Source organism: Sturnira hondurensis, unplaced genomic scaffold (assembly GCF_014824575.4).
Source record: "Sturnira hondurensis isolate 20B ecotype Veracruz unplaced genomic scaffold, ASM1482457v3 Scaffold0020958, whole genome shotgun sequence".
NCBI lineage: Eukaryota > Metazoa > Chordata > Mammalia > Chiroptera > Phyllostomidae > Sturnira > Sturnira hondurensis.
Window position 1 is genome coordinate 30,106 of NW_028093589.1, and position 26,521 is coordinate 56,626.

At 42.3% G+C, this 26,521-nt stretch overlaps 1 protein-coding gene and 1 non-coding gene across 4 annotated transcripts; one reads left to right on the forward strand and one right to left on the reverse strand.

Moving 5' to 3' along the window:
- The first annotated feature begins 260 nt into the window (after positions 1–260).
- Positions 261–26,233, forward strand: MARVELD2 (MARVEL domain containing 2). Of its 3 annotated transcripts, none has more exons than XM_037031067.1 (7): positions 261–342; positions 4,177–5,334; positions 9,319–9,354; positions 19,248–19,396; positions 19,644–19,815; positions 23,484–23,534; positions 24,334–26,233. In XM_037031067.1, the coding sequence occupies exons 2-7, from the start codon at positions 4,192–4,194 to the stop codon at positions 24,454–24,456; spliced, it is 1,674 nt and encodes a 557-aa protein (XP_036886962.1). In that variant the 5' UTR covers positions 261–342; positions 4,177–4,191; the 3' UTR covers positions 24,457–26,233. The 3 variants fall into 3 exon arrangements, with proteins under 3 accessions (XP_036886962.1, XP_036886964.1, XP_036886963.1); XM_037031068.1 differs by lacking the exon at positions 261–342 and adding an exon at positions 382–780; XM_037031069.1 differs by lacking the exon at positions 9,319–9,354.
- On the reverse strand, positions 11,406–11,512 carry LOC118976556 (U6 spliceosomal RNA). Its single transcript, XR_005064304.1, has one exon. It is a non-coding gene; the product is annotated as a U6 spliceosomal RNA (small nuclear RNA).
- Positions 26,234–26,521: the final 288 nt, after the last annotated feature.

Genomic DNA, 26,521 nt, shown 5'->3' on the forward strand with positions numbered 1-26,521 from the left:
TTGAATTTCTTTTTATTTCTCCTTTCTTTTAATATTTCCTAACATGTACTGTCTGTGGTGTATCACTGGGCATAGTACGTGAATCTCCTTCCAGAGTCAGACTTTTTAAAACATGGGGAGGAGGTGGGCACCTTGCGATGACTCTCCAGAGGGGCTAAGCATACCCTCAGCTACCTCTCCCCCGGCCTCCCGGTGGGCGGGGGGCGCGCCAACTCGCCCGAGCTCCCAGCGGGAGTCCTGACAAAGCCGGGCGGGGCCGAGCTTGGTTCGGCCCCGCCCCGGGAGCCCGATCCCGGTTTCACTGCCGCGGGCTGCTGGCGCGCTCTTCCGGCGGCCGTACAGGTGAGGAGGGTCCGAGGGGTGGGGCTCACATGACCCGGGCCCGGGCCGGGAGGGGCTGGCGCTTTCCCCGCAGGTGTGCGGCGCGGTGAGGGGTTTCTCGGCGCCTCGGAGATTCCTCGGCCCCCCGTGCTCAACGCCCAGCCCCGCCTTAACCTGCGGGCGGAGGCCGGCGCCCTGGGCGGTGAGGAGGAAGCGGGGCCCGGGGCCGGAGGGCCAGGTGTCCCGCCGGGTCTCACTCGGGAGACAGGTGCGCCACGCGCGGGCCGCGCGCGCCTGTGTTCCGGGCGCGGGGATCCTGGTTACTGGGAGTCAGGCATGGCTGAGCCGGCTTAGTTCCGGCCACTTTGGGGTGGACTGTGGAAAGACCGAGAGTGGATTTTCGCTCAGAGACTCCAAGACGGTGCACGCAGTGTGGGCAGAGCACAGGGACCAAGCGAGGTAGGTGCACCCGTGCCGAGCGGCTGAGTCGGGAAACATCGGAGCGAAGATGATCCGTAGCCCATGGCTCCGCATTTGTGGGTGAAGTTGAAGCCCTCGGGACTTTCCCAGCCCCCCTGGAGGCCCCCAAACATCCGAAATCTGCCCCTTTCATGGGCCCGGTAAAATTTTACAGCCCGCTAAAGCGGTGGCTCTGTTTGTGTAAAGGTGACCAAATTCGATTCCTGGGACACTTTGCCGGGAGAACCGAAGAGGGCGGGAGCACTTCTCTCACCGCAGTGGCTTTCCCACGTAGGTGCCCCAGAGGACGCAGTGAGGGTTCGGGCCTGGACAAAACGAAGACCCACTGCGCCTCTGCGTGCCGAGTGGCTCCCAGTGACACCCTCTATCCGCAGGTTTACGATGTGCTACAATACAGCTGACCGTTCCCTTCTGACATCACGTATTTTGTTCTTCCACAAACCTTCAGATTTTTTTTTTTTTTTGCTTTTTATTTGAACACTGATAGGGTGATCTAATTTAAATAAGCGACTTTTCACAGGAGCAAATACATCCTTTACAATTAGAAGCACATCTTTCTTTTTTATGCTAGTGAATTAAATTAAACCATGGGGTATCCTTTAAATGTATATACTTTATAGTATAGATATTGAGAGCTGTTGTGTAAAATTTGCTAAACTTATTTGTTGTGCTTTTACTTCTACTCTTCTTAGGAAAATGTATTTCAAAACTGCAGTAGTACTTTGCATTCTAGAATTTAAGCTTTTCAGAGAAGATAAGAAACAGAGACAACAATTAATTACAATCATTTATAGAGCTCCTACTTTGCTTTGGGCACCATGCTGGGACTATCATAGTTACTTCTTTAAAACTGGAGTGCCCCATTTAGAAGACCCCCAAATGTAAACTCCACCTCTACCCCGGATGGTTCTATCTCGCCTGTGGCAGCAGGTGCCCTTCTGTATAAAGACTGCCTACTTAACATCTCCACCTGGATTTCAGACTCTCTGAGGCTGCTTCTCCCCAAGGCTACACTGGAGGAGTGAAATGTTGCAGGTGAAAGGGTCTGATGTCGGCTTTGCTTCCAAGTATTGTACTGACAGAGGGAATAAGTTCAGGGATATAGGTGCAACAGGATCGGTCGTAAATTGATCATCACTGAAGTAGAAGTTAATGGGTATGTAGGAGTTCATAATCCTGTCCTTTCCACTTTTATTAATTTTGAAAATCTCCATTAAAAAGTTTATCTCCACTGCTGCCACCATGACCCACTAGATTATTTCACTGGCCTCCTAGCCAGTCTCCATGTTTTCACGCTTGTCTCCTGTAGTGTACTCTCAACATAGCACCAGGAGAGATCCTATTAAAACATGGCCGGTGTGGCTCCATTGGTTGGAGTGACATGGTTGGGGTTCAATCCCCAGTCATGGCACAGGTTGAGGGTTTGGAGTGTGTACGGGAGGCAACCAATCAGTGGTTCTCTCCCACATTGATGTCTCTCTTCCCCCACCCTCCCCCACAAAAGTCAGATGTGTCACTTCTCTACTCAAAATCCTCCAGTGGCTCCTTATCTCACTCCCAAATAAAAACCAAAATCCTTTCCAGTGGTTTTCAAGGCCCTCATGACTCAGAGGGCCTCGATTCTGTCTCACTCACTCTGCCACTGCCACACTGGCCTCCTTGCTCTAATAGTTCAACACACCAGGCACCCTTTCAAGGCCTTTGCACTAGCTGCTCCATCTACCTGGAATACTTCCCCCTGGAATACCTGCCTGGCTTCTTCCTTTATCTCCTTCATTTCTATATTCAAATGTCACATTCTCTGTGAAAACTTCTTGGTCATTCTGTTTAACACCCTGTTAAACAGGAACCTAGGGAATACATGTAACACCCTGCCCACAGTGCACTCCTTATCCCCTTTTCCCCCCTTATCCCCTTTCTTAACTTTCTTCCTTAAAGCTCCTTATACTTCACTCCCCTTATCTATCATCTGTCACCCCCACTGGAATATAAGCTCCACAAAGAGATTTCAGTCGGTTTCGTTCACTGATAGACTTTCAGCATGGTGCACAGCACTGATACACCTGGTATGTGGCAGGTGTTCAGTAAATATTTATTGAATGATCAGTCTCCATTTTACAAAGTAAAATAAAACAAGCCTTAGGAATTTCTAAATAGTTCGATATCATTAGGTGGAATTATCCTTTTAAATTGTGACACCGCCTACATAATGTCAAGTACAATGCCATGTGCCCAGTGAGTCTTCAAGTAAATACTTACAAGCAATTTGAGGGAAAAATTCATGTGCTGTAAACCTAGTAGATACAGTAGCAAATGCTTCCCTTCTTTTTGTATTTGTGTCCACATTATTAATTTTATGAAGGAAATCAAGTTTCATAAAAGTGCTTGTTCTATGCTTTATTTTTTAGGTGTATTGAATACCCTCTAGGGTGACTTCCGAGTCTCCATGGCAACAGCAATCGCTCTTTGATAATTGCTCTGGAGTGATATACATGGTCATTGCTGCTGTTCTGTACTTTTGGGGACTCTTTACTTTTGGTGATTTTTTTTTCTCTGAGAAACCAGTTATAAAAATCTAGTATCAAGTGTTACTATTTTAGAGTGGGAGGGGCCATGCCCCTAGACTGACTTTCCTGATGTAGGAAGGAAAGGGGCTCTTCACTCTGTGTCTAACAGTCTGCTTCTCCTGGGCCATTCATTCCAAAGCAAATTTGAGTTAATGAAAAAGAGGAGTTATTTGCTGACCTATCACATTTTGGTGTGCTTACACTCTTAAATGTTTTGATTTAGCTGTTTGAGGAAAGGACTCTGCTTGGAATATGGTAGCATCTTGCTTTGTTAAAATTTAGTCTTATTTTTGTTGTTTTACATTTGGTTGTTTACAGAGCTCATACATAAGTTAGACTTATAAATGTTTTAGTTTAGAACTAATATTTGAAATTTTGATTACCCTTAAAATTGTATAGAATGATGACTGTATCCCTGGCTAACAATAATTGTTACATATGTTTAAGATATACATATTTATGTTGTCATTTTTTAAAGTTTTGTTTATTTTTAGAGCAGGGAAGGGAGGGAGAAAGAGAGGGAGAGAAATATCTATTCGTGGTTGCCTCTTGCATGCCCCCTACTGGGGACCTGGCCTACAACCCAGGCATGTGCCCTGACTGGGGATCAAACCAGCGACCCTTTGGTTGGCAGGCTGGCATTCAATCCACTGAGCCACACCAGCCAGACCTATGTTATTATTTATATATCATAATAGACGTGGCCATATTGGTTTCCTAAATGTGATCATTTACTAAGTGAATTAAATCAGCCTCATTGAAATCATAAAAAACTAAGTTTAAATGATAACTTTAATCTTGGCCACAGGTCTAGAAATCACAAATGTCGTCAAATGATGGACAGTCCAGGAATAGGCACTACGATGAGGTCCCAAGGGATTTGGCCTCTGAAGATGGCACCATAAGAACTCTGCAGACTCTTCGTGACAGTGAGCTGGCTGTGAGCGCTGATCCTTTGCCACCACCCCCTCTCCCATTACAGCCACCATTCGGCCCTGACTTCTACTCAAGTGACACAGAGGAACCGGCCATAGCACCGGATCTCAAACCTGTAAGGCGCTTTGTGCCTGAGTCCTGGAAGAACTTCTTCAGAGGGAAGAAAAAGGACCCAGAATGGGATAAGCCGGTGTCAGACATCAGATACATCTCTGATGGAGTGGAGTGTTCACCTCCAGCGTCTCCGGGGAGAGCAAACCACCGTTCACCCCCCAACTCCTGCAAAGATCCTTACGGAGGGTCAGAAGGAACCTTGAATTCCCGGAAGGAGGCTGAAGCGATGCTTCCCCAGGATCCCTATGGATCTCTAGGCCGACACACACAAACAGCCCTCACATACAGTGAGAAGGTGGAGGCGTACAACCTGAGGTATTCCTACATGAAGTCGTGGCCCGGCCTGCTGAGAATTCTGGGTGTGGTGGAACTACTTCTGGGGGCCGGCGTCTTCGCTTGTGTCACAGCTTACATTCACAAGGACAGTGAGTGGTATAACATGTTTGGCTATTCCCCGCCCACTGCCATGGGAGGCATTGGTGGCCTGGGCAGTATATATGGGGGCTATTACTATAGTGGCCCCAAAACTCCTTTTGTGCTCGTGGTTGCTGGATTAGCTTGGGTCACCACCATTATTATCCTGGTTCTCGGCATGTCCATGTATTATCAGACCATTCTTTTGGACTCTAACTGGTGGCCCCTAACTGAATTTGGAATTAACGTGGCCTTGTTTATTTTGTATATGGCCGCAGCCATAGTCTATGTGAATGATATCAACCGAGGTGGACTCTGCTACTATCCGTTATTTAATACGCCGGTGAATGCAGTGTTCTGCCGGGTGGAAGGAGGGCAGATAGCAGCGATGGTGTTCCTGTTCGTCACCATGATTGTTTACCTCATTGGTGCTTTGGTTTGCCTTAAGTTGTGGAGGCACGAGGCAGCCCGGAGACACAGGGAGTGCATGGAACAGCAGGAGGTAAGGAATTTCACAGTCTTTCGTTTGTTGTTGTGTTTTTCTGTTATTCACTCCTTTGTTAAATATGTATTCTCAAAACGAAGATTTTTACAGAAGCCTTTTATAAGAAAATGAGGTGAAGTTGAAAAGCCCTAGCTCAGCGACTGACATGCTGTGCCTGTGACAGCCCACCCCGGTGGCTCACTGCTGTGCAGCCTCCCAGGCAGACACCAGATACGTAATGTAATTTAGAGTTTGTTGCTGCATCAGTATGTTCTTCTGGTGCCCAAGAAGAAAAAACATAGTTACTGAATTTCTGAAAAGAAGAACATATTCAGTAATAAAATGTCTCATCGTTAAAGTAAGTTTGAGAACAGTCTTGATTCTTTAGCGTGGTGAGATAATAAAAAACCATAATTTTTCAGTTAGAGGAGGAAAGTGTTCATTTAAATCTGTTATGGTGAGTTCCACTTTCTTGTAGTGAGTTAAATAAAGTCCAGTAAGAATGTGGTGAACCACATGTGATTTTTTCCCCAAATATTGAGAAGTTGGGTTGTAAAAACATATTCTGAAAATTTACTCAGGCATTTTGATATTTCGTCCATATTTTAGGTAGATGAATGCTCCAATATTAAAATGGGAGCCATGTAATTGATTTCAGTTCTAAGATTTAACTCATTAAATATACAAAGGAGAAAGGAGGAGGGAGAGGATTAATAATAATAACATCTAGAGGATAAGACTGTATCAAAGCCCTATTTAAAATAATTTTATTTAAATAGTACCAAAATGTTAAGAGATGTTCTACTAGCTTCACTATACCCTGAAATAAGTTAATGTTTTGCTTTCTTTTTCTAAGGAGAAGTGTCTAGTAGAATTTCCTCATATTGATAATGTCAGTATTTAACGTTTTAAAATATATATTTTATTGATTATGCCATTACAGTTGTCCCATTTTCCCCCTTCATTCCCCTCCACCCTGCACACGCCCTCCCCCACCATGTGTCACAAGTTCTTTAGATTCTATATGTCCCATACTATTCTTGCCCTCCCCCCTATTTTCTACCTACCATCTATGCTACTTATTCTCCTTACCTTCTCCCCCCTTCTCCTCCTCCCACTCCCCTGTTGCTAACCCTCCATGTGATCTCCATTTCTATGGTTCCACTCCCGATCTAGCTGTCTGCTTAGTTTGCTTTTGTTTTAGGTGTGGTTGTTAATAACTGTGAGTTTGCTGTCCTTTCACTGTTCCTATTTTTTATCTTCTTTTTCTTAGATAAGTCCCTTTAACATTTCATATAATAGGGGCTTGGTGATGATGAACTCCTTAAACTTGACCTTATCTGAGAAGCATTTTGTCTCCCCTTCCATTCTAAATGAAAGTTTTGCTGGATAGAGCAATCTTGGATGTAGGTCTTTGGATTGCATGACTTGGAATACTTCTTTCCAGCTCCTTCTTGTCTGTAAGGTCTCTTTTGAGAAATCAGCTGACACTCTGATGGGGACTCCTTTGTAGGTGACTGTCCCCTTATCTCTTGCTGCTTCTAGGATTCTCTCCTTCATTTTAATCTTGGCTAATGTAATTATGATGTGCCTTGGTGTGTTCCTCCTTGGATTCAACTTCTTTGAGACTCTCCGAACTTCCTGGACTTCCTGGAAGTCTATTTCCTTTGCCAGACTGGGGAAGTTCTCCTTTATTATTTGTTCAAATAAGTATTTCACTTATTGCTGTTCTTCTTCCCCTTCTGGTACCACTATAATTCAGATGTTGGAGCGTTTAAAGATGTCCTGAAGGTTCGTAAGCCTCCTCATTTTTTTGAATTCTTGTTTCTTCATTCTTTCCTGTTTGGTCATTTTTTTCTTCCTCCTGGTCCAGTCCCTTGATTTGAGTCCCAGTTTCCTTTCCATCACTATTGGTTTCCTGTGCCTTTCCCTTCATTTCATTTAGTGTAGCCTTCATTTGTTCCTCTAAATTGTGACTAAAATCAACCAGTTCTGTGAGCATCCTGATCACCAGTGTTTTGAACTGTGCATCTGAGAGGTTGGCTATCTCTTGGTCACTTAGAAGTTATTGTCTCTGGGACTTTGAGCTGTTCTTCTTGAGCCATAATGTTTTGGTCAGGTTGTGCCTGTTGTGTATGAGGGGCAGAGCCTTAGGTGCTCAGCAGGGCAGGGAGACCCAGTTGTTGGGTTCTGATGCTATATGTGGGGACACGGTCAGAGAGGGGCAATGGAGTTTTTTCCGCTCTGTCTTGGATTTCGGTCCCCTCTGCAGCTTCCCACAAGAAAATTGGGCCCTTCTGGTGCTGGTTCCTGGATGTGTGGGCTAGTACACTCTCTAGGACCCTGTGGGTCTCTCCAACAAACTCTCTGTGAGCCTAGGAGCCTCTCCCAGCACCTCAACCCCCAAAAGTTTTTCCAATTGGTGCTTTTAGGCTTTAATTCCTGTCACTGGGGCCCTGGTTTGCATGGTCTATATCACTGCTCGCTCTTTTGCCTGGTTTATCTGCGCACAAATGTGTGACCGTGGTCAGCCAGCTGCCTTGCACCCCAACTGGGTCTGCCCATTGCCACCCCACACCTGGGATCTGCCAACCGCCACCTGCGCACCTGGGTGGGTCTGGCCACTTTTACCTGTGCAACCCTGCTCCACCAGCCGCTGACTCTGCCCCTCTTACAGGTCTGGCTGAATGGTTCATTGTTGGACTTCCGTACAGTTCAATTTTCTGTCTGTTTTGGTTGCGTTTTTGTTACTAAATCTTTGTTGTCTTTAAACTTGGTTTGGCGAGGAGACACAGTATTTCCACCTACACCTCCATCTTGGCCAGCAGTCTAACTTTTTTCTTAATGTTAATTATATTCTTCATCTTTTCCACATATCTCCTTATACTATATAATTGCACATGGCGTACAGGGATGGGCAAAAGTAGGTTTACAGTTGTAATACAAATAAATAATACAATAATTAATGAATAGCAATACAAGAATAAACTGTTTCTTGTACTCACAACTGTAGACCTACTTTTGCCCCACCCCTGCATATTGGGTTAAACTATAGATAAAAAATGAACTCCTGTCCTTATTTACTCAATAACCTATTTATTTACTCACTTACCTATATACTTTTTTATTCTTTTATAGGAATCTTATGCATGATAGCAACAAAAAACTTGGTTAAATTTATAACAAGTACCTTATGATTTATGGAGAACCTCAGCATGTTTCAATGTGATTCATATGCTTTTGTCACAAAATATATTAATCTTACTAGAACTTGACATAGATTTAAGTTTTTCTTAAAAGTTTGCCTTGGCATGTTAAGCATATTTCTTAAATTTATATCTGTGTATACAAAGTAAAGAAGTTTAAATTCTAATCAGTGTGAAATCTAGGTAGTGAAACACACACATCCTCATATAATTTTATGTAAATTTAATAACAATACAGTTCTTAATGTCATTTCAAAATTCTACATTATCTGTAATTGTCAACATAATACTTTCATTCTTTTCCCTTTGTCAACAAAAACTTGTTTCTATCAGACTTTTCATAATGGCTGATTAGGCTGGAATCTCCTCTGATGCTGGAGGTTGTGCCTCTTGTGTTGCTACATCTTCCTGAAAGTTAGAAGTTGTGATGGCCTGTGGCTTTTTTCTATTAATTTTATAATGTAACTGTCTCAGGCTCTTTATATGTACAAGGTAACAGGAGCCAAGAATAGAGAAATCAGGGTGACTCAGAACAACTTACCTAATAGTCTCGACCATCTCCAGGTTTCTCTACCTCTGCTCTTTGTTCCGGATTGGCAGGGAATTACAGTTATCCCGACCCCTCTGGCTCTCCACCAGCCGGCTGAAACCTGGCCAAAAGAGTAGAGGAACATGTGACAAGTAGAGAATCAACCTCTGTAGAATGAAGGTTGAACTGTAAATGCAGGTGGATGACAATGTTTGCAAAGTAACTTCACGTGCCTTTGAAAAATCATTTTAACTCTCTTTGTTCCAGATAAGCGAGCCATCATTTTCATCAAAGAGGAAAATGGTAAGGAAAAAACCTCACATTATATTTTATCTCTAGATTTGGTAAATACTTTTCTCTCTTGTCTGTAAGGCTACAGAGTAGATCATCTGTCTGTGAAAGTGTATCTATTACATGGAGTTCCTAAAAGGGCTTTCAGCTTTTTTCTAATATAAAAAGGACCAAATTAGATAAGATTATTAATAGCTTCTTTAAATTTTGTTAGATGAGAAGTTATGTAAGTGAATATTGCTTCTCCTTATATGTTTAAATTCTAACCTTTTTTAAAGTGAAGATAATTCTCCCAAACTTTCTGCAGTGTCTTTAAAGTTCTTTCAGATGCCAAATATTGTGTCAGGAAAGAAGTTTCTTTTTTTTAATTTGTTCTCTTTTTTTGTATATAATTTTTAAAAATTTAAGTATTGTTCAAGTACAGTTTTCTGTCTTTTATTCCCATTCCAACCCACCCCCCAGTGCTCCCCACCTCCCTCCCATTTCCACCCTCCTTTTTAAAAAATATATTTTATTGATTATGCCATTACACTTGTTTTATTCTCCCCCCTTCATTCCCCTCCACCCCGCACACCCCCTTCCCCACCATTCCCCCTCTTTAGTTTATGTCCATGTGTCAGAAGTTCTTTAGATTCTATATTTCCCCTACTATTCTTGCCCTCCCCCCTATTTTCTACCTACCATCTATCCTACTTATTCTCTGTACCTTCTCCCCCCTTCTCCTCCTCCCACTCCCCTGTTGCTAACCCTCCATGTGATCTCCATTTCTATGGTTCCACTCCCGATCTAGCTGTCCTCTTAGTTTGCTTTTGTTTTAGGTGTGGTTGTTAATAACTGTGAGTTTGCTGTCCTTTCACTGTTCCTATTTTTTATCTTCTTTTTCTTAGATAAGTCCCTTTAACATTTCATATAATAAGGGCTTAGTGATGATGGCTTTGATTTATTCTTTGATAAAATGAAACTCCTTGAATTTGATTTTATCTGAGAAGCACTTTATCTGCCCTTCCATTCTAAATGAAAACTTTGCTGGATAGAGCAATCTTGGGTGTAGGTCTTTGGCTTTCATGACTTGGAATACTTCCTTCCAGCTCCTTCTTGTCTGTAAGGTCTCTTTTGAGAAATCAGCTGACAGTCTAATGGGGACTCCTTTGTAGGTGACTGTCCCCTTATCTCTTGCTGCTTCTAGGATTCTCTCCTTCATTTTAATCTTGGCTAATGTAATTATGATGTGCCTTGGTGTGTTCCTCCTAGGGTCCACCTTCTTTGGGACTCTGAGCTTCCTGGACTTCCTGGAAGTCTATTTCCTTTGCCAGACGGGAAGTTCTCTTTTATTATTTGTTCAAATAAGTTTTCCACTCATGGGTGTTCCTCTTCCCCTTCTGGTACCCCTATAATTCAGATGTTGGAGCATTTAAAGATGTCCTGAAGGTTCCTAAGCCTCTCCTCATTTTTTTGAATTCTTGTTTCTTCATTCTTTTCTGTTTGGTCATTTTTTTCTTCCTTCTGGTCCAGTCCTTTGATTTGAGTCCCAGTTTCCTTTCCATCACTATTGGTTTCCTGTGCCTTTCCCTTCATTTCACTTAATTTAGCTTTCATTTGTTCCTCTAAATTGTGACTAAAATCAACCAGTTCTGTGAGCATCCTGATCACCAGTGTTTTGAACTGTGCATCTGAGAGGTTCGCTATTTCTTTTTCACTTAGAGTTATTGGCTCTGGGGATTTGAGTTCTTGAGCCATATTTTGGTCTGTTCGTGCCTGTTATGTATGAGGAGCAGAGCCCTAGGTGTTCACCAGGGCGAGGCGACCCAGTTGCTGGGTTGTGACGCTGTATGTGGGGGTGGGGGTCAAAGAGGGGCAATGGCGGTCCCCTCTGCTGCTTCCCACTGCTGGGGCCTGCATGGTCTGTCTCACTGCTCGCTCCTTCGCTGGTTTATCTGTGCTTGAATGTGTGACCACGGTCAGCCTGCCATCTTGCACCCCCACTGGGTCTGCCCGTTGCTACCCCACACCTGGGATCTGCCCACAGCTGCCTGGGCGCCTGGGTCGGGGGATCTTTCCTGCGCAAAAATATGGAATGCTTCATGAATTTGCTTGTCATCCTTGCTCAGGGGCCATACTAATCTTCTCTGTATTGTTCTAATTTTAGTATATGTGCTGCCAAAGCGAGCACTTCACCCTCCTTAGTTGTTGTCCATGTGTCCTTTATACTAGTTCCTGTAAATCCTTCCCCTTTTTCCCCTGAAATTCCCTCCCCTCTCCCCTCTGGTCATGTCCCCCTGTTCTCTATTTCAGTGTCTATATTTTGCTTGCTTGTTTTGTTGTTTACCTTCCTGTTAAAGGTGAGATCATATGGTATTTGTCTTTCAACGCCTGGCTTATTTCACTCAGCATAATGCTTTCCAGTTCCATCCATGCTGTTGCAAAGGGTCGGAGCTCCTTCTTTCTTTCTGCTGAATAGAATTCCATTGTGTAAATGTACCATAGCTTTTGGATCCATTCATTTACTGATGGGCACCTAGGTTGCTTCCAGCTCTTGGCTATTGTACATTATGCTGCTGTGAACATTGGGGTGCATTGGTTCTTTTGGATTGGTGTTTTAGGGTTCTTAGGATACAATCCCAGCAGTGGAATTGCTGGGTCAGAAGCCAGGTCCATTTTTAGTTTTCTTATAAAATTCCATATTGTTTTCCATAGTGGTTGTACCAGTCTGCAATCCACCAACAGTGAACTAGGGTCCCCTTTTCCCCACAACCTCTCCAACACTTGTTGTTTGTTGCTTTGTTTATGATGGCCATTCTCACTGGTGTTAAGTGGTATCTCATTGTGGTTTTAATTTGCATCTCTCTGATAGCTAGTGATATTGAGCATCTTTTCATGTGTCTCTGGATTCTCTGTATGTCCTCCTTGGAGAAGTATCTGTTCAAGTCCTTTGCTCATTTTTTAATTGTGTTGCTTGTCTTCTTAGAGTGGAGTCATGTGAGTTCTTTGTATATTTTGGAGATTAAACCCTTGTCTGAAGTATCATTGGCAAATGTGTTTTCCCATACAGTTGGTTCTCTTTTTATTTTAATACTGGTTTCTTTAGCCCTGCAAAAGCTTTTAATTTTGATGAGATCCCATTTGTTTATTCTAGGAACGAAATTTCTGTTCTACCACTTATTAACTGTATGGTAGTGGTGAGCATGTGTTTAACCTTCTAATGCTTTGGTTTCTTCATCTGTAAAATTGGAATAATAATAGTTTCTACTCACAAGATTGTTGAGATGATTAAATGAGATGCCATTATTATAGTTATTTGCATATATAATTTAATATATTTTCATCATAATTTTATCTCATTGAAAAGTTCTCTCATTTTTCTTTAAATCCTGACCCAAGTTATATGTTTATTGAATTTAGAGAGAGAGGAAGGGAGGGGTAGAGAGAGAGAAACATCAATATAGGAAACTTCAATCAATTGCCTCCTGTGCATGCCCTGTCTGGGGATCGAACTCACAACCTAGGTATGTGCTCTGACGGGATTGAACCTGCAGTCTTTCGGTGTACAGGACGATGCTCCAACCAATTCAGCCACCCAGCCAGAGCAAAAAGTTCTTTAAGATATGGGTATTATTTCCAAGCAGAAGTTGAGAATTCAAATCATTGCTTTGTTTCTTTCTTTGAAGAGATAGCATATTTATTTGATTCAGAATTCAAAAGAAACTTTAATACAAAGCCTTCTCTCACTCCTATACCTTGGCTTTTCAATTCTCCTGCTTGGAGGCAGCCAGTGTTATTAGTGTCTTGTGTTTCCTTTCAGAAATGTGTTATGTATATATTTGCTCTCCTCCCCCATTTACACGAATGGTAACATACCATACACACTGTTATGTTCCTTAATTTTTCCACAGTACATTTCTAAGATGTTTTTGTATTAGTAGATAAAAACCTTCTGCTTTCTCTTTTTATAGCTACACAGTATTTCATTATGTGGACAAATCATAGTTTATTTAACCATAAATGAACATTAAGGTTATTTCCAGTCTTTCACTATCAAAAACAATCTTATAGTGAATAACCTTATACATATAAGAATGTGCTTGTGCAAACTTCTTTTCATATATTTTGATAGATTGTCCAATAGAAATTTTACCAATTCCACTCCTACAACATGACAGGCCTCCTCACCCCGTGACTAACACAGTGTGTTAGGAAATGTGTCAGCATCAATCGATAGCTGAAAACCAGTATCTCGTATAGTTATAATTTCATTTCCCTTGTCAGGAGTGAGGTTCAGCATTTTCCTTGTTATGTTTGCCTTTCCTTTTCTATTAATTGTCATATCCTGCCCAGTTTTGTTGTTGTTGTTGTTGTATTGCGAATTCATTCAAGCCCTTTGTTAAGTACATTCATTTTGAAAATACCTTTTATTGGTTCTTTTAAACTTTATTCTCTATAACATACAAATATTCTTTGAAAATATTATCTTGATATGATGCACTGATAAAAACACAGCATCACTTCTGTGATGTTCCTGCCAAAAATACTTTGTCCGTGCTGAAATAGGGGATCTTATGAAGTGGGGAACAGTCTGCCCAAGGGATCGTGATTAATACCTCAGTGTGATCATCAATTAATTCACTGAACAAACATGTGCCAGTTTGGCTGTGGGCCAGTGACAGGAATACTGCAAAGAGTATCATTGTACATACATACATTCATGCATCCATACATGAATGTATGTGTGGAATTGAGGTAAAAAAGAGTATTATCTCCATTTTCCAGGGGCTTACAAATCTAGTGAAAAAGAAAAACACAGACACGAGATTATGGAGTGTGATTGTGTGAGTGTTCATGTGTGTATGTAGGAGAGAGGGGTCATAAGCATCAAGAACTATAAAATTTAAGTAATTTGCTTAGAGATTCGTATTTCTCTGACATCTCCTAGGAAAGTCAGTTTATGGATGATAATGTCAAATTTGGCATTGTTAATTGGTCATCATTGAGGATTTGCAACTAGCAGCATTTTTTAAAGAGTCAGTTGCATTATTTCTGACATATATGTAAAGTCATCTGAATTGCAGCTGACAGGGTTCAACAGCTTTCCTGGATTATTTTGGATATTCATCAATCTTTAGAAATAAGAGATATCTGACCCATTCTGACTGAGCAGGCTTGGTGCAGACGAGACCGGTATTGCAGAGTCTCTCTCACAAGGCTGTGTGGACCTGGTGCTGCAAACCCACGCACTTGCAACGTTTTTCGGAGAATTAGAGAGAGACTGCTGTACCTCGTGTGCATGTGTGTGCCTCTTCATTTGTTTTATTTTTAACTTCCCGCTTCCCCTGCGTTTTAGTTTGGTGTTCATTTATTCAGCGTTTATTGCTGTCAGGATATACATTTCAATTGAACTTGTTCTAACTCAGAGCTAAATGGATGCTCACTTTTAAGCTATCTAAAATGTATGTATCACATGTACCTGAAAGCGATTATAGTAGTTTCCTTTAGGAGGGCACCTGGCTAACTGGGGGGAACAGGGATAAAGGGAAACTTCCTTATGTACCCTTTTGGACCCTGTGAACTGCTATATATTGTGTATATATTACCTATTAAAAATTTTTAAGTTTTTTTTAAAAATTAGGTTAATATTTCAGATATTGAGATAAGCAAAAAAGGCGGATGTTTAAATAGGACTAACGCTGGCCCTTTTTTTGGTGATTTCAATGTGACTTTCCTAGCTAACCCTATGGGCTGCCTTCCAGTGTTAGTCCAGAGACATTAGAGAGTTTGACCACCTGGGAGTCATCGTGAGGCTGGTTTCGACAGACCATTGCCAGTGCTGTCCTTCAGGACTGCCAGCATTGCCTTAACCCACTAGGGACTCCTACTGCCCCAGAGGGGCTGACTAGGAAAGTCTTGGGTTCCACCCTGGCCAGGAATGTGTCACAGCCTTGTCAGAGTCCTAAAATAATGGTCGCTGCATAACACGTCGAGTTCAAAGGGACTTTGGTGTAGAAGGTGGATCAGGATTAGAAAGACTTTATAAAGGAAAGGGGGCCTAAAAACGTACATATGTAGAAAATTCACTTTCTAAAAGCTGACTGTTGTTAATAGGTGAGGTCAAAATCTGGTATCTGAGTTGGCAGATCAGAGTGTGAACATTAGGAAATGTGTTTCAGAACATCCTTGGGGGCAGAAGAGGAGAATTTGTTTGCTTTGCGGGGTTAAAGGTGACCACTCTGCAGGTGTTGACTGCTCAGCACCAGACTGGACTGTCACTGAGCTGCAGTGTGGTGAGGATGTGGCCATGGTGGTCATTCTTGGCCAGGGCAGAATTTATGGGCTTCCTGGTCAGACCCTTGCAGGTAGTGGGATTTACCAATGGGATTAAGTGCAGAATAGAGTAAAAGGCTTGTCTGAATTGGAGGAGCGTACACCAAATGATAGAGTGGCCAGTGTCATTGGTGAGAAGGCGGCTGATTTCACCTGTGGGACAGGATTAGAAAGATCTGCCAGGAGTTCAGGGTAGCTCTTTTGGGTGGAGCTACCCAACCTCCTCTAGGGGGTTGGTGCCCAGCGTGCCCGGGGTGTGCTGTGGGGTTCCAGATCCTGACAGGTCCTGCAATCGTCAGGAATAACCTTAGCAGAGATGGAACCCCCATTCCTGGGACTCCTTTTAAAATTATATCAATCCGGTATATCCTTTCGAAGGCATCTTTTCCTGGGCGATGGATCACTGTGAATCAGCATACGTAGGTGTATTTTACAGGCAGGCCTCCATGAGAGGAAATATCATGACTTAACTGAGGAATCACCCTTGGACTTACCAATGAGAAACCTTGTACAAGAGCTTAGATCTCCAGCTTCTCATTGGATATGATTTTTGCCTCCTTCCTCCCTAGTCCCTAGCAGGGAAGAATCAACAGACTGACTTAGGAGAGGCATGCAGTGTGATGAAGGGAAAATAAGTTTTGGGATCAGGCAAATCTGAATTTGAGTACAAGATCAGCTACTTACTAGTTTTGTGACCCTGGGTAAATTACTTACTGTGTCTCTGAACTTCACTTTTCTGTCACTTGTTTGGAACTATCTGCTAGGCTTTCCCTTGTTTGGTATTTAACAAATATAATTTATAAAAAGGAAACAAGATTATTTTTAAAAGAAATAATATACAGACATAAAGTAAGGTCAAATAGAGACAGAAATAAATTCGAATAAATCCCTAAGTGCTGAGCAGAGTTATTTTCCCAAGCAAAAAAAAATTTAAAAATCTAATCTAGGCATCAAAAAATGGGCACTGGTTTTTTTTTGTTTTTTTGTTTTTTAAGAATTTATTTATTTATTTCTATAGAGGGGAGAAAGACAGAAATACCGATCAGCTGCCTCTTGCCTGCTATGCTCCCCAACCAGGGACCTGGCCTGTAGCCCAGGCATGTGCCCTGGCCAGGAATTGAACCAGTGCCCTGGCAGTTTGGGGGATGATGCCCAACCCACTGAACCACACCGGTCAGGGCTAGCATTCCCTGTTTCTAACTTAGCAGGATATTCATCAGCCCCTTTGTGATTTGAAAGACTTAGTAATTATATACAAAGCATTACTTATCCTGTTGCTTAATTAATTTCTCTTGCCTCACAGTAAAGCTCCTCTGATATTTGCTGACAAACTAGTTTTTACTAGAAGTAAAGGAAGGTTGTTTCTGGGGCTATGTTCATAATCAGGAATGCTGCTTGAGAGCCGTCGGATCCAGGGCTAGAGCCCAGCGCTCCCTTCCCACGGAAGCTTAAAGCGATTTTGATTCTTCGTCTCATGTCTAGTTTTAGACTCCCCCCCACTCCAGTAGGGTTTTCTGAACTGATGATCACTGAGGTTCACCCTAAAAATGTGGAAGGATATGTAAAGGGCATAAAAACAAAACAAAAAATAAAGCAGATGAAATAGTCTTTTTGGAAATATTCTGGCTTCTTAAAACTCCCTCTTTGTATTAAAGGTTTATATCTTGGAAATAGAGATGGACAAGTAAGGAAAATGAATAGTTCCTGCTTGAAAAAAACTTTAACTGGAAAAAAACCCAAACTCTTTATGGACTCTCAGGTGGACTGGTGTGCCCACTGTGAGGACCTGGGCCGGATTCCTGACTCTGCTGAGGAAGCCTGAGCTTGCTGCCTGGGGCTGCTGCTGAGACTGTAGGGCCAGCAGTGTGAGAAATGGGTTGTTCAATAGTTAGAAGCTGAAAACGGAAAGCCATGAAACAGAACTCTTTCATGTAAGCCAAAATGTTCAATACCATAATTCGTTGTCAAGATTAAACATACCAGCACTCATTTAGGATGAAGAAATGGCATCCTCACCAGCGGAGAAAAAAGCAGACTTTCCCCCCGGGTATTCTGCTCCCACTCAAATTCTTGCTGCTTTGGGCCCAGGGGCCAGTGTGCCTTTCTGCACAGAGGCGATCTGGTTCCCCTTCACCTAGTGCCACCTCTGGGAGCTTCTCCTTTTCATGCCCCTCCCCCGCAGGGCTAGAGAGCACATCTGATCCTCTAATCTGGGCTGTACTCTTTGGTGAGTTAAGAGCTAGTGGTTTTTAGAATGAGCTAATGTCAGACCAAACCTCAAAGACAGCCCCAGAAATAGAAAGTCAGGAAACAAGGGATTTTAAAAGCTGCCTGGCAAGGTTTTAAAATCTCATTTTATATTTGTTTTCGGTGGAGCAGGGGCTGCTGTCAGTTTAGTTTGAGTTTCATTTAACAAGCCTGAGGCGAGGGCCCCCGGGGGCAGTGGAGGGGCGCTGACTCCCCTAACGAGATGGCATTGCCCACCTCACCCAGCACAAAGTCATTTCTAGCATACTACCAGAACTTCGGGGAACTTCAGGATTGAACAGTATACAGCTAACTACACCAGTTTCCTCATGTTACTCATTGAAAGTATCAATGAGCCAAAAAGTTCTGGGTTTTAATCATGGCTTTTCCACTCGTAGCTGTGAGACCTTCGAGGAGGTACTAAGCCTCTCTGAATCTGGCTGTTTTATGTGTAAAATGGGACCTCTTTCCTGGCATCCAGCAGCCTTACCAACTTAGTGGTATTCTGGCCACTGCTTAGTAGGGTCCTGAACACTCTTCCCAGCCAGCCCCAAAGCTGTGCGTCCTGCTTATTAGCCTGCCTGTTCTAGGGCGGGCTCACCGGGCCTTCCTCTCCAGGCTATTTCATCCCGTGTTCTTTTCCTTTCTTTTGAATGTACCATTGTTTACTAAAAAGGCCTTTAGGAGCTCTCCGGTGTAGAAACCAGGGTGACTTAAACCACCACCTCCAGGGTCCTCATGACCTTTTCAGGGAATCGCAGGTTAGGGACGCGTGGGCACGTTAAAGATGTCCACTATCTCTCTCTGGATTCTTTGCTTTCCTTTCAGGTAATGAAAACAACGCAGCTCACATCCCTCTCTGACTCACTCAGTGGCTACTTGTAATTGTTTCATCTCAGGTTCTGGTGTCATTTTTTTCTTATTCCATTTTAGTAGATTTGTTCCATTTTTGTTCCCTGAATTTATTTTGAATTGCATTTTTTATTCTTTTACACTTAGTTGGGGTATAAATCCAAAGAAAATAAGGTACTTAAGACCCCAGGTACAGAAAATAAGGGGCTTAAGACACCATTTCATCACCCGTCTTTGACATATACATGCTGGGGGTTGGAGGGTGTTCCACCTATTTTATGCTTGCCCACATCTCAATGGGAGTCCCTTTAGCTGTTACGAAAGGACTCAGAACAACTTTGTCAGTATAAAACCTGTAATTCTGAAATGAGATGTCAATTGCTGTTTCTGCTTTGCTTCTTCTTGACTCTCCATTTTCTTCTAAGAATAAATTCCGGTTTGTTTTTCTTCTGCCTCTGTTTGTAAACAAATCCTCTTTTTCTCCCAAACTGTAGTGTGAAATGGCCATCGGTGGTGATAGACAGAGAGACCAAGAAGTTAATTTCAAAGAATTGAGAGCAACAAAAATGAAACCTGAAGTACTGAGTAGACACATTCCTGCGGGCCACATCCCTAAACCTGTTGTGTTGCCTGACTATGTGGCGTGAGTATCTGTCTAAATCTTTGGGATAGGAACTGAGAGATTCCATTTGGGCTTTTCATTTTCCTGTTTGTCTCTAAGTTAATCCTCTCTGCCTAAACTCATCTACATTTGAGCAGTTGTTTTGTTACCTGGGAGATAGTGTATCGAATTGAAGGTGCAACATGGTCAATGAGGAATAAGCTAAGCTGATGTCCCATTCAGCTTGTTGTAGTGAAAAGTTACCACTTTGGTTAATTTTTCCCCCCAGAAAGTACCCTGTGATTCAGACGGATGATGAACGAGAACGCTACAAAGCTGTGTTCCAAGACCAGTTTTCCGAGTACAAAGAGCTCTCTGCAGAAGTTCAGGCTGTCTTGAGGAAGTTTGATGAGCTGGATGCAGTGATGAGCAGGCTGCCACAGCATCCGGGAAACCAGCAGGTCAGTGTCTGCAGCTGCCTGGGAAGACTGGTGGTTAGGAAAGGAAAGACCCGACCTTCTTAAAATGCAGACAGGCCATAACCACGTGCATCTGCTGTCTGTCTAGGAAAGTTACTTGAGGTCTTCAAGGTGACTAGTCAAGGTTACAATTCAAATTATATAATATAATGTCTTTGGCCTTCAATTGTTAAATAATATTTTGTTTTCTTATCTAAATAAAGTATGAATTTAACAAAGATACACACTGAGTCAATTAGGGTCCCAATGGAGACAGATGGCACACACAAATTAAGATATTTTGAGGAAGTTTTATTCATAAAGAAGTGGGCAGTGTGTCTGGGAGCCCTGAGGGGCTCTGCATTCTCCAGCAGCCAGTGATAGCTGAGTGGAGGCCACTCCAGGCCCAGGGAGCACAGGGGGAGGGTGCAGAGTGGGTCTGAAGGTGTAGGCGTGAGCTCCCGGGAGCCTGAGTAAGTCTGAGGAAGGCGATCTTGGCAGAGAGGAAAGCCAGGTGGGGGGCGGGGGGCAGCACTTTCTGTGGTGATCTTTTTCTTTTTCTGTAAATGGCTTCTTATTTCATATTTTACTCTCCATTTTTTAGCTAATGTACAAACTCTTTTATTGAAATACAATTCATGTGCCATAAAATTCACCCTTTTTAACTGTATAATTAGCGGATTTTGGTGTATTCACCAAGTCGAAGTCTAACAACCATAGCCACTCTCTAATTCCAGAACACGTTTGTCACTCCATGAACAAGTAGCCCTTACTCCCATTCCCACCTGTCTCCAGCCTTTGGCAATTACCAGTGTGTTTTCTGTCTATGGATTTGCTTCTTTTGAACCTTTCATATGAATGCAGTGACACAATGTGGCCTTTTGAGTCTGCCTTCTTTCACTTGGTATGATGTTTTCAAGGTTCATCTATATTGCGTTGTAGCAAGAATCCGTACTTCGTTCTTTTTTGTGGTGGGTCAATAACATTCCATTATTGGGATATCTGGCTTATCAGTTGATGGACATTTGGGTTGTTTCCACTTTTTTTTAATGTTTTTTTTTAGATTTTTTAAAATTTATTTAACTTTAGAGGGGAAGGCAAGGAGAGAGGGAGAGAAATATCAATGTATGGTTGCTCTCGTGAGTCCCCTGCTGGGAACTGGCCTGCAACCCAGGCATGTGCCCTGACTGGGAATCGAACCATGATCATGTGATTCAGAGGCCTGCGCTCAATCCACTGAGCTACACCAGCCAGGGCTGTTTCCACTTTTTGACTATTAGAATAATGCTGCTGTGAACATTTGCATGTGCTATCCTCTCCTTTTTAAAAAGGATGTATTAATTTAATCTATTACTTGTGTAATTAGAACTTTAAGAATTCACACAGTATTTTAAAATAATTTCAAAAAGGTTCGTGTATGGATATATAATTGATATGTTTTATATTATATATATATATATATATATATATATATATACACACACACACACACACACATATATACACACATACACACACACAAACATATATATATTCTTTTAGATCCATAAGTTGGGCATCCTTATTTTAACCACAGATTAAGTTGCATTTACATCAGTTATAATTATGAGCTAGCTAAGCCAAGCGTGTAGACTAGTGGCATTTTCCCAATCCTGGAGCAATGGGATAATGTTGGCTAAGTGACACTAGTACCAGGAAGCGGGAAAAACCCAGCAACTACTGCAGGTCAAGGGTCAATTAGTACCATTTGGAGAGCAAGCAAGGTCCACAGGTACACAAAGGGTGACTACATTTATAGGCCCTCCAGGGAGTGCAGGAAGGAGCAAGTGGCCCCAGGAATCTGGATTAGCACAGGGTGGGAACCTGGAGCTGGCTGACAGACAGGATGCTGAGAAACCCAACTGAGACCAGTAGCTCTGAGCCTAGATCCAGTGGTCTCTGGTTTGAGGGCTTTGTATGACTGGGCCAGGGCTCAGGCATGACAGTCTGCAGTTGGGGCTGGGAGACTGAGTCCTCCTGTGACATCTCCACACGGTAGCTGCAGTAGTCGTGTCCTCCAGTTTTTAGCATGGTATGGCAAGTAAGTAGCCCAGTGACAGGGCCACACTTCCTCTCGGTGTCTCCTCCAGTCCTTATCCAAAGTCGAAATATCAATTGTAGCACAAGGTTCATTTCTATTTGGCCACAGGCGGAGCCTTGCTGTGGGCAGGAGTCTGCCAGTAGAGCTCATTCATTCCCCAGCACGCCCCCAGGGAGCCACGTCAAAGCCCAGTGAGCTTGTTTGGAGGCACAGGTTCTCCCACCAACCTGGTTGTGGCCCTTGAAAAAGGAAACAATCGCGTGGCTTTTCTAAGCTCATAAAATAACCAATATTGCTCAAAGTCATTCCTCTGGTTCTCCCCCTCTTAAATTCAGTTTCTCACTCAGACACTAGAGTAGGTTTTACCACTCCTCTGTGTGCGTCTTCAGCACAGCAGCCCTGGCCCCAGGCGGCTGGTTTGCTCCCAGTCCAGGACCTGTTGATGTAGATGACAGCTGCATCCCCAGGTTCGTATCTCTGCAGGCAGCCTGCTCAACACAAATACTACTTGTAGTTGTAGTATGTAAAGGACATTGAGAAATTAAAATGTACTGGGAGAAGGATGTGGATAAGTGATAGAAAATGTTCTCAGGGGGCCCTGGTTGGTGGATTGAGTGCCAGCCTGCATACCAGAGGGTCGCCGGTTTGATTCCCAGTCCGGGCACATGCCTGAGTTGCGGGCTGGGTCCCCAATAGGGGGCGTGTGAGAGGCAACCACACATTGATGTTTCGCTCCCTCTCTTTCTCCCTCTCTTCCTCTCGGTCTAAAAATAAATAAATAAATCCTTAAAAAAGAAAAAGAAAATGTTCTCAGGGGAAGCTTTTAGAACTATAAATTATAACCTTTTATTTATTTATTTATTTATTTTATAGTATCTAATGATCTCTATAGCATAGGTTTCGTGGATAAATGAAGGCATTGTTCTAGTCATCCGTTCCCTTTGGATAGGCCATTCAACCCCTTGACAAATTCCATGTTTATTATAAAACTTAGAATAAAGTTAGAAGGAACAGTATGTTAGCTATTTTCAAACATTGAATAGTTTTAACCTCTGCATCCCAATACCTAATAACATGAAAAAGAACTTACCAATGGGGTGAAAATGATGCCTAATAATAAGTTTCTAAATAATAGGTTCATTATTATTTATAGGCTTATAAATAATAATAGGTTAATAAATGATCTTTAATAATGTGATCATTATGTGCCAAGCACTTTACAAGGATCATTTCAGAGACTTCTCACGACCCTATGAGGTAGTTATAGTTATTATTTCCATTTACCAATGAGGAAGCTAGGTCTTGGGAGGAGTAAAGATCAAGGTCACAGAGCTGGCAGGCAGTGGCACTGGGACCCAGTTTTGGTTTCATGCAGGCAGGGCCTTTCTGCTCACTCCTCAGTCCCACCGCCTGGCCATAGTTAGTCCTCAGATGTTGTCCAGTGAATCAGATTCTTGCACATGAATACTGTCATTATAGTCTTAGGTAAAAATTGCTTTCTGTTCTAATTCCCAGTGTACTTTGAGACATTCTTGAGATTTGTGAATAGATGCAAATGTTTTAATTTAAGTATACAATATACTTTTCTTAGGAACATGAGAGAATTTCAAGAATCCTTGAAGAGTTTAAGAAAAAAAAGAAGGTGAGTAAAATCATTTTCTTCTTCAAAGTATATTCTTATCCAGGTGCAATGGAAACAACTGACAGACTTTAGATTCTTTCAGCTAAAGTACTTTGTTTTGTATTTCTTAAGACCCCCCTTGTTAGGGAACGGGGGTGCCCGCTTCTTCTCCTCTCTGTTCTGATTACGTTCTGCTGGGCCCTAATGGAGCCACCAAGAGGCGTGAGCACTGATGCAAAACTCGCCACCCACATTTCCTTCAGAAACACGACCTTATCTTGCATGTTTCCGACTCCATCCTTAATTACACAGATCAGTACAGGCCCAAGAGAACCTTTATTAAATGTTTCTATACTTACTCACTTTTTATGTATTTTAAACTATTAAAGTTAGCCTTGGCTGGTGTGGCTCAGTAGATTGAGTGCCCTTCTGTGAACCAAAGGCTTGCCAGTTCAATTCCCAGTCGGGGCACACGCCTGGGTTGTGGGCCCAGTCCCCAGGAGGGGTGTGTGAGAGGCAACCACACATTAATGTTTCTCTCCCTCTCTTTCTCCCTCCCTTCCCCTCTCTCTTAAAATAAATAAATAAATTCTTTAAAAAAGTAAACTACTAAAGTTAAAGGTGCCTTTCTCAAATTTGCTGTGAACCTAAAACTTCTAAAAAATAAAGTCTATTAAAAACCGGTTTTCTTACAAGGCAGATTTTGAAATCTGCTGCAGTAAAATCTAGGAAGGGTCATTTTCTGGGTGTTACTGTATGTGTCTGTCTGGGGGGTTTTTTGTTGAGGCAGAGGCTGACAGAACAACTGTTTCTTTTTTAGGATCCTACATTTCTGGAGAAAAAAGAACGCTGTGATTATCTAAAGAATAAACTTTCTCACATAAAGCAAAGAATTCAAGAATATGATAAAGTAATGAATTGGGATGTTCAAAGTTATTCTTAAACTTTATTTGAAACCACTTTTTTATATGACACTTCATATTTATTTACTGTCTTTTTTATGTTAGTTTCTGTGGTAAAGAAGCAAGCTCTTCCTGAATCAGTTTCTAGTTGGTTTAGCTGGAATGCAATGTTCAAACAAGATGGTTTCACCTCAGCATTTCAGAAAAACAAATTTACTAAGGGGCTTTACTAAGCATGGAGGAAACCCTGTATTCATTTGTGTACAATTCATAATGAAATTAAAAGTGAGTTAGAGATCACATTCTCAGGTGTGAGAGCAAGTAGGGTATCAGTTCTGGTGCTGTAGAATATTAATTTTACCTTTTTGAATCAGGCTTGTTCCTAAGATTTTCTAGGACAAACTTCCCTTCCTGGCCACAACTTTCATTATTTTCCCTTACAAGGCGTTTGAATGCAAGATAAACATTTTCAAGCCCGATGATCCTGGGCAAGTTGCTTAATCTCTCTGTGCCTATTTCTTCATCCGTAAAACACGGCTGATAATAGTCCCTACCTCGTAGGGTTGTAGGAGGATTAAATGAGTTAGTATTTGGGAAGTGCTTAGAACAGTCTGGCCCCTTGTCAGCACTACACTGTTGTTTGTGAAATCTGTAGAAAAATGTACATGAGGTGAATAAACTTCCTAGAATGTCTCAAGGAAAGGTCCTTAATGAGCAAGCCTGACCAGCTAACCAAAAGGCCATGTGTCTCATGGCCTTCTCTCCTGTGCTGTTGTTAATAACCAACCACAGGTAGCCTTAAGCAGATGTTTCCCTGTGGTTTTGTGCCCACTGGGGTCCAACACGGACTTCCCGTCCTTAACCAGTGTCACTGTGCTTACATGTCCACAGCCCAGCCCTTCCTGTTCCCATCACATCCCGTAGGACCGATGGTGTAGATGTCCTTGCCTCTTCTCTCTTGTTTGGATGCTTATCCTCAGGCCCCATGACGTTGCCTTTACTTAGAATCCCCTGTTCGTTTTCTGGGATGCTGCTTCATCTTCCAAAGAATTATCTTCGCTTTGGGGCTTTATTCAAGAGAAATGTCTTATTTTTATTAGTATGAACAATGAACTGCCTTAAACAGTTTTTTTTAAATCATTGCTTACTGTATCCTGTTCAGCAGCATCTATTTTGTAATTTCCCAGGGTTGGAAATACAATTTCTGCTTAATGTAGCTTCCATTCAAATAATTGATGTTTGAAGAATTTTCTGAAGTGAAACCACAGAAAAGCATGGAAAAGTAGAGGGTTAAGAAATGTGGGTTCCTGAATGAATCCCCTGGTTTTCGTTTGTCACTGAAATCTTACCGCGTGTTGTTAGTGTTTTGATACCATGGTCCTCCGACTGCTTAGCGCCCTAGGAGTCTTAAGGGGTGAGACGTAGGGCAGTGTGAGGCCCCTCCTGGAAGCCTGTTTCCGTTAGAACAGCTTCACTTTCTATTTTATGCATTGGGCCCCGTGCTCACATTTCACTTAAGAATACCAATGCTTAAAAAAAAAGATAAAATAATTCCATTTTGGTAGACTATAAAGAGTTAGATTAATATTGAAGTGAACTGTTAAAGAAATTTAACTCTGCAAAACTTGATTCTGTTATAATTGTAAATGTTATTTTCCCAAAACCAATGTTGTAACACTGAACTTAAGTTTTTTAATGTCTGTACCTAGGCATATTAAAATTTTAGTTGTTTTGCTGTTCTGGCATTCCTGTGTTGACTGGACGTGTTCTTGCAAGTATTTAACATTATTATAAAATAAACTGGAAAATCATTGAAAACCTGTAGGTCATGACATTCAGGAGGTTGTTTTCCCCTCCCCCATTGTTTGTAAGAATTCAAAGTCAAGGCCACTGTGCTGCTTTCCACAGGCCACTGTCACAAAGTACCACAAGACGAGTGGCTCAAAACCACAGCGGTGTCCTATCTCAGTTTTGCAGGCTAGAAATCTGAATCATAGTGTCAGCAGGGCCAAGCTCCCCTGGGAGGGTCCTGCCTAGCCTCCCGTGGTTTCCTGGCAACCTCTGGTGGGCCGTGGCTTGTATGTGCATCACCTAAATGCTCTGTCT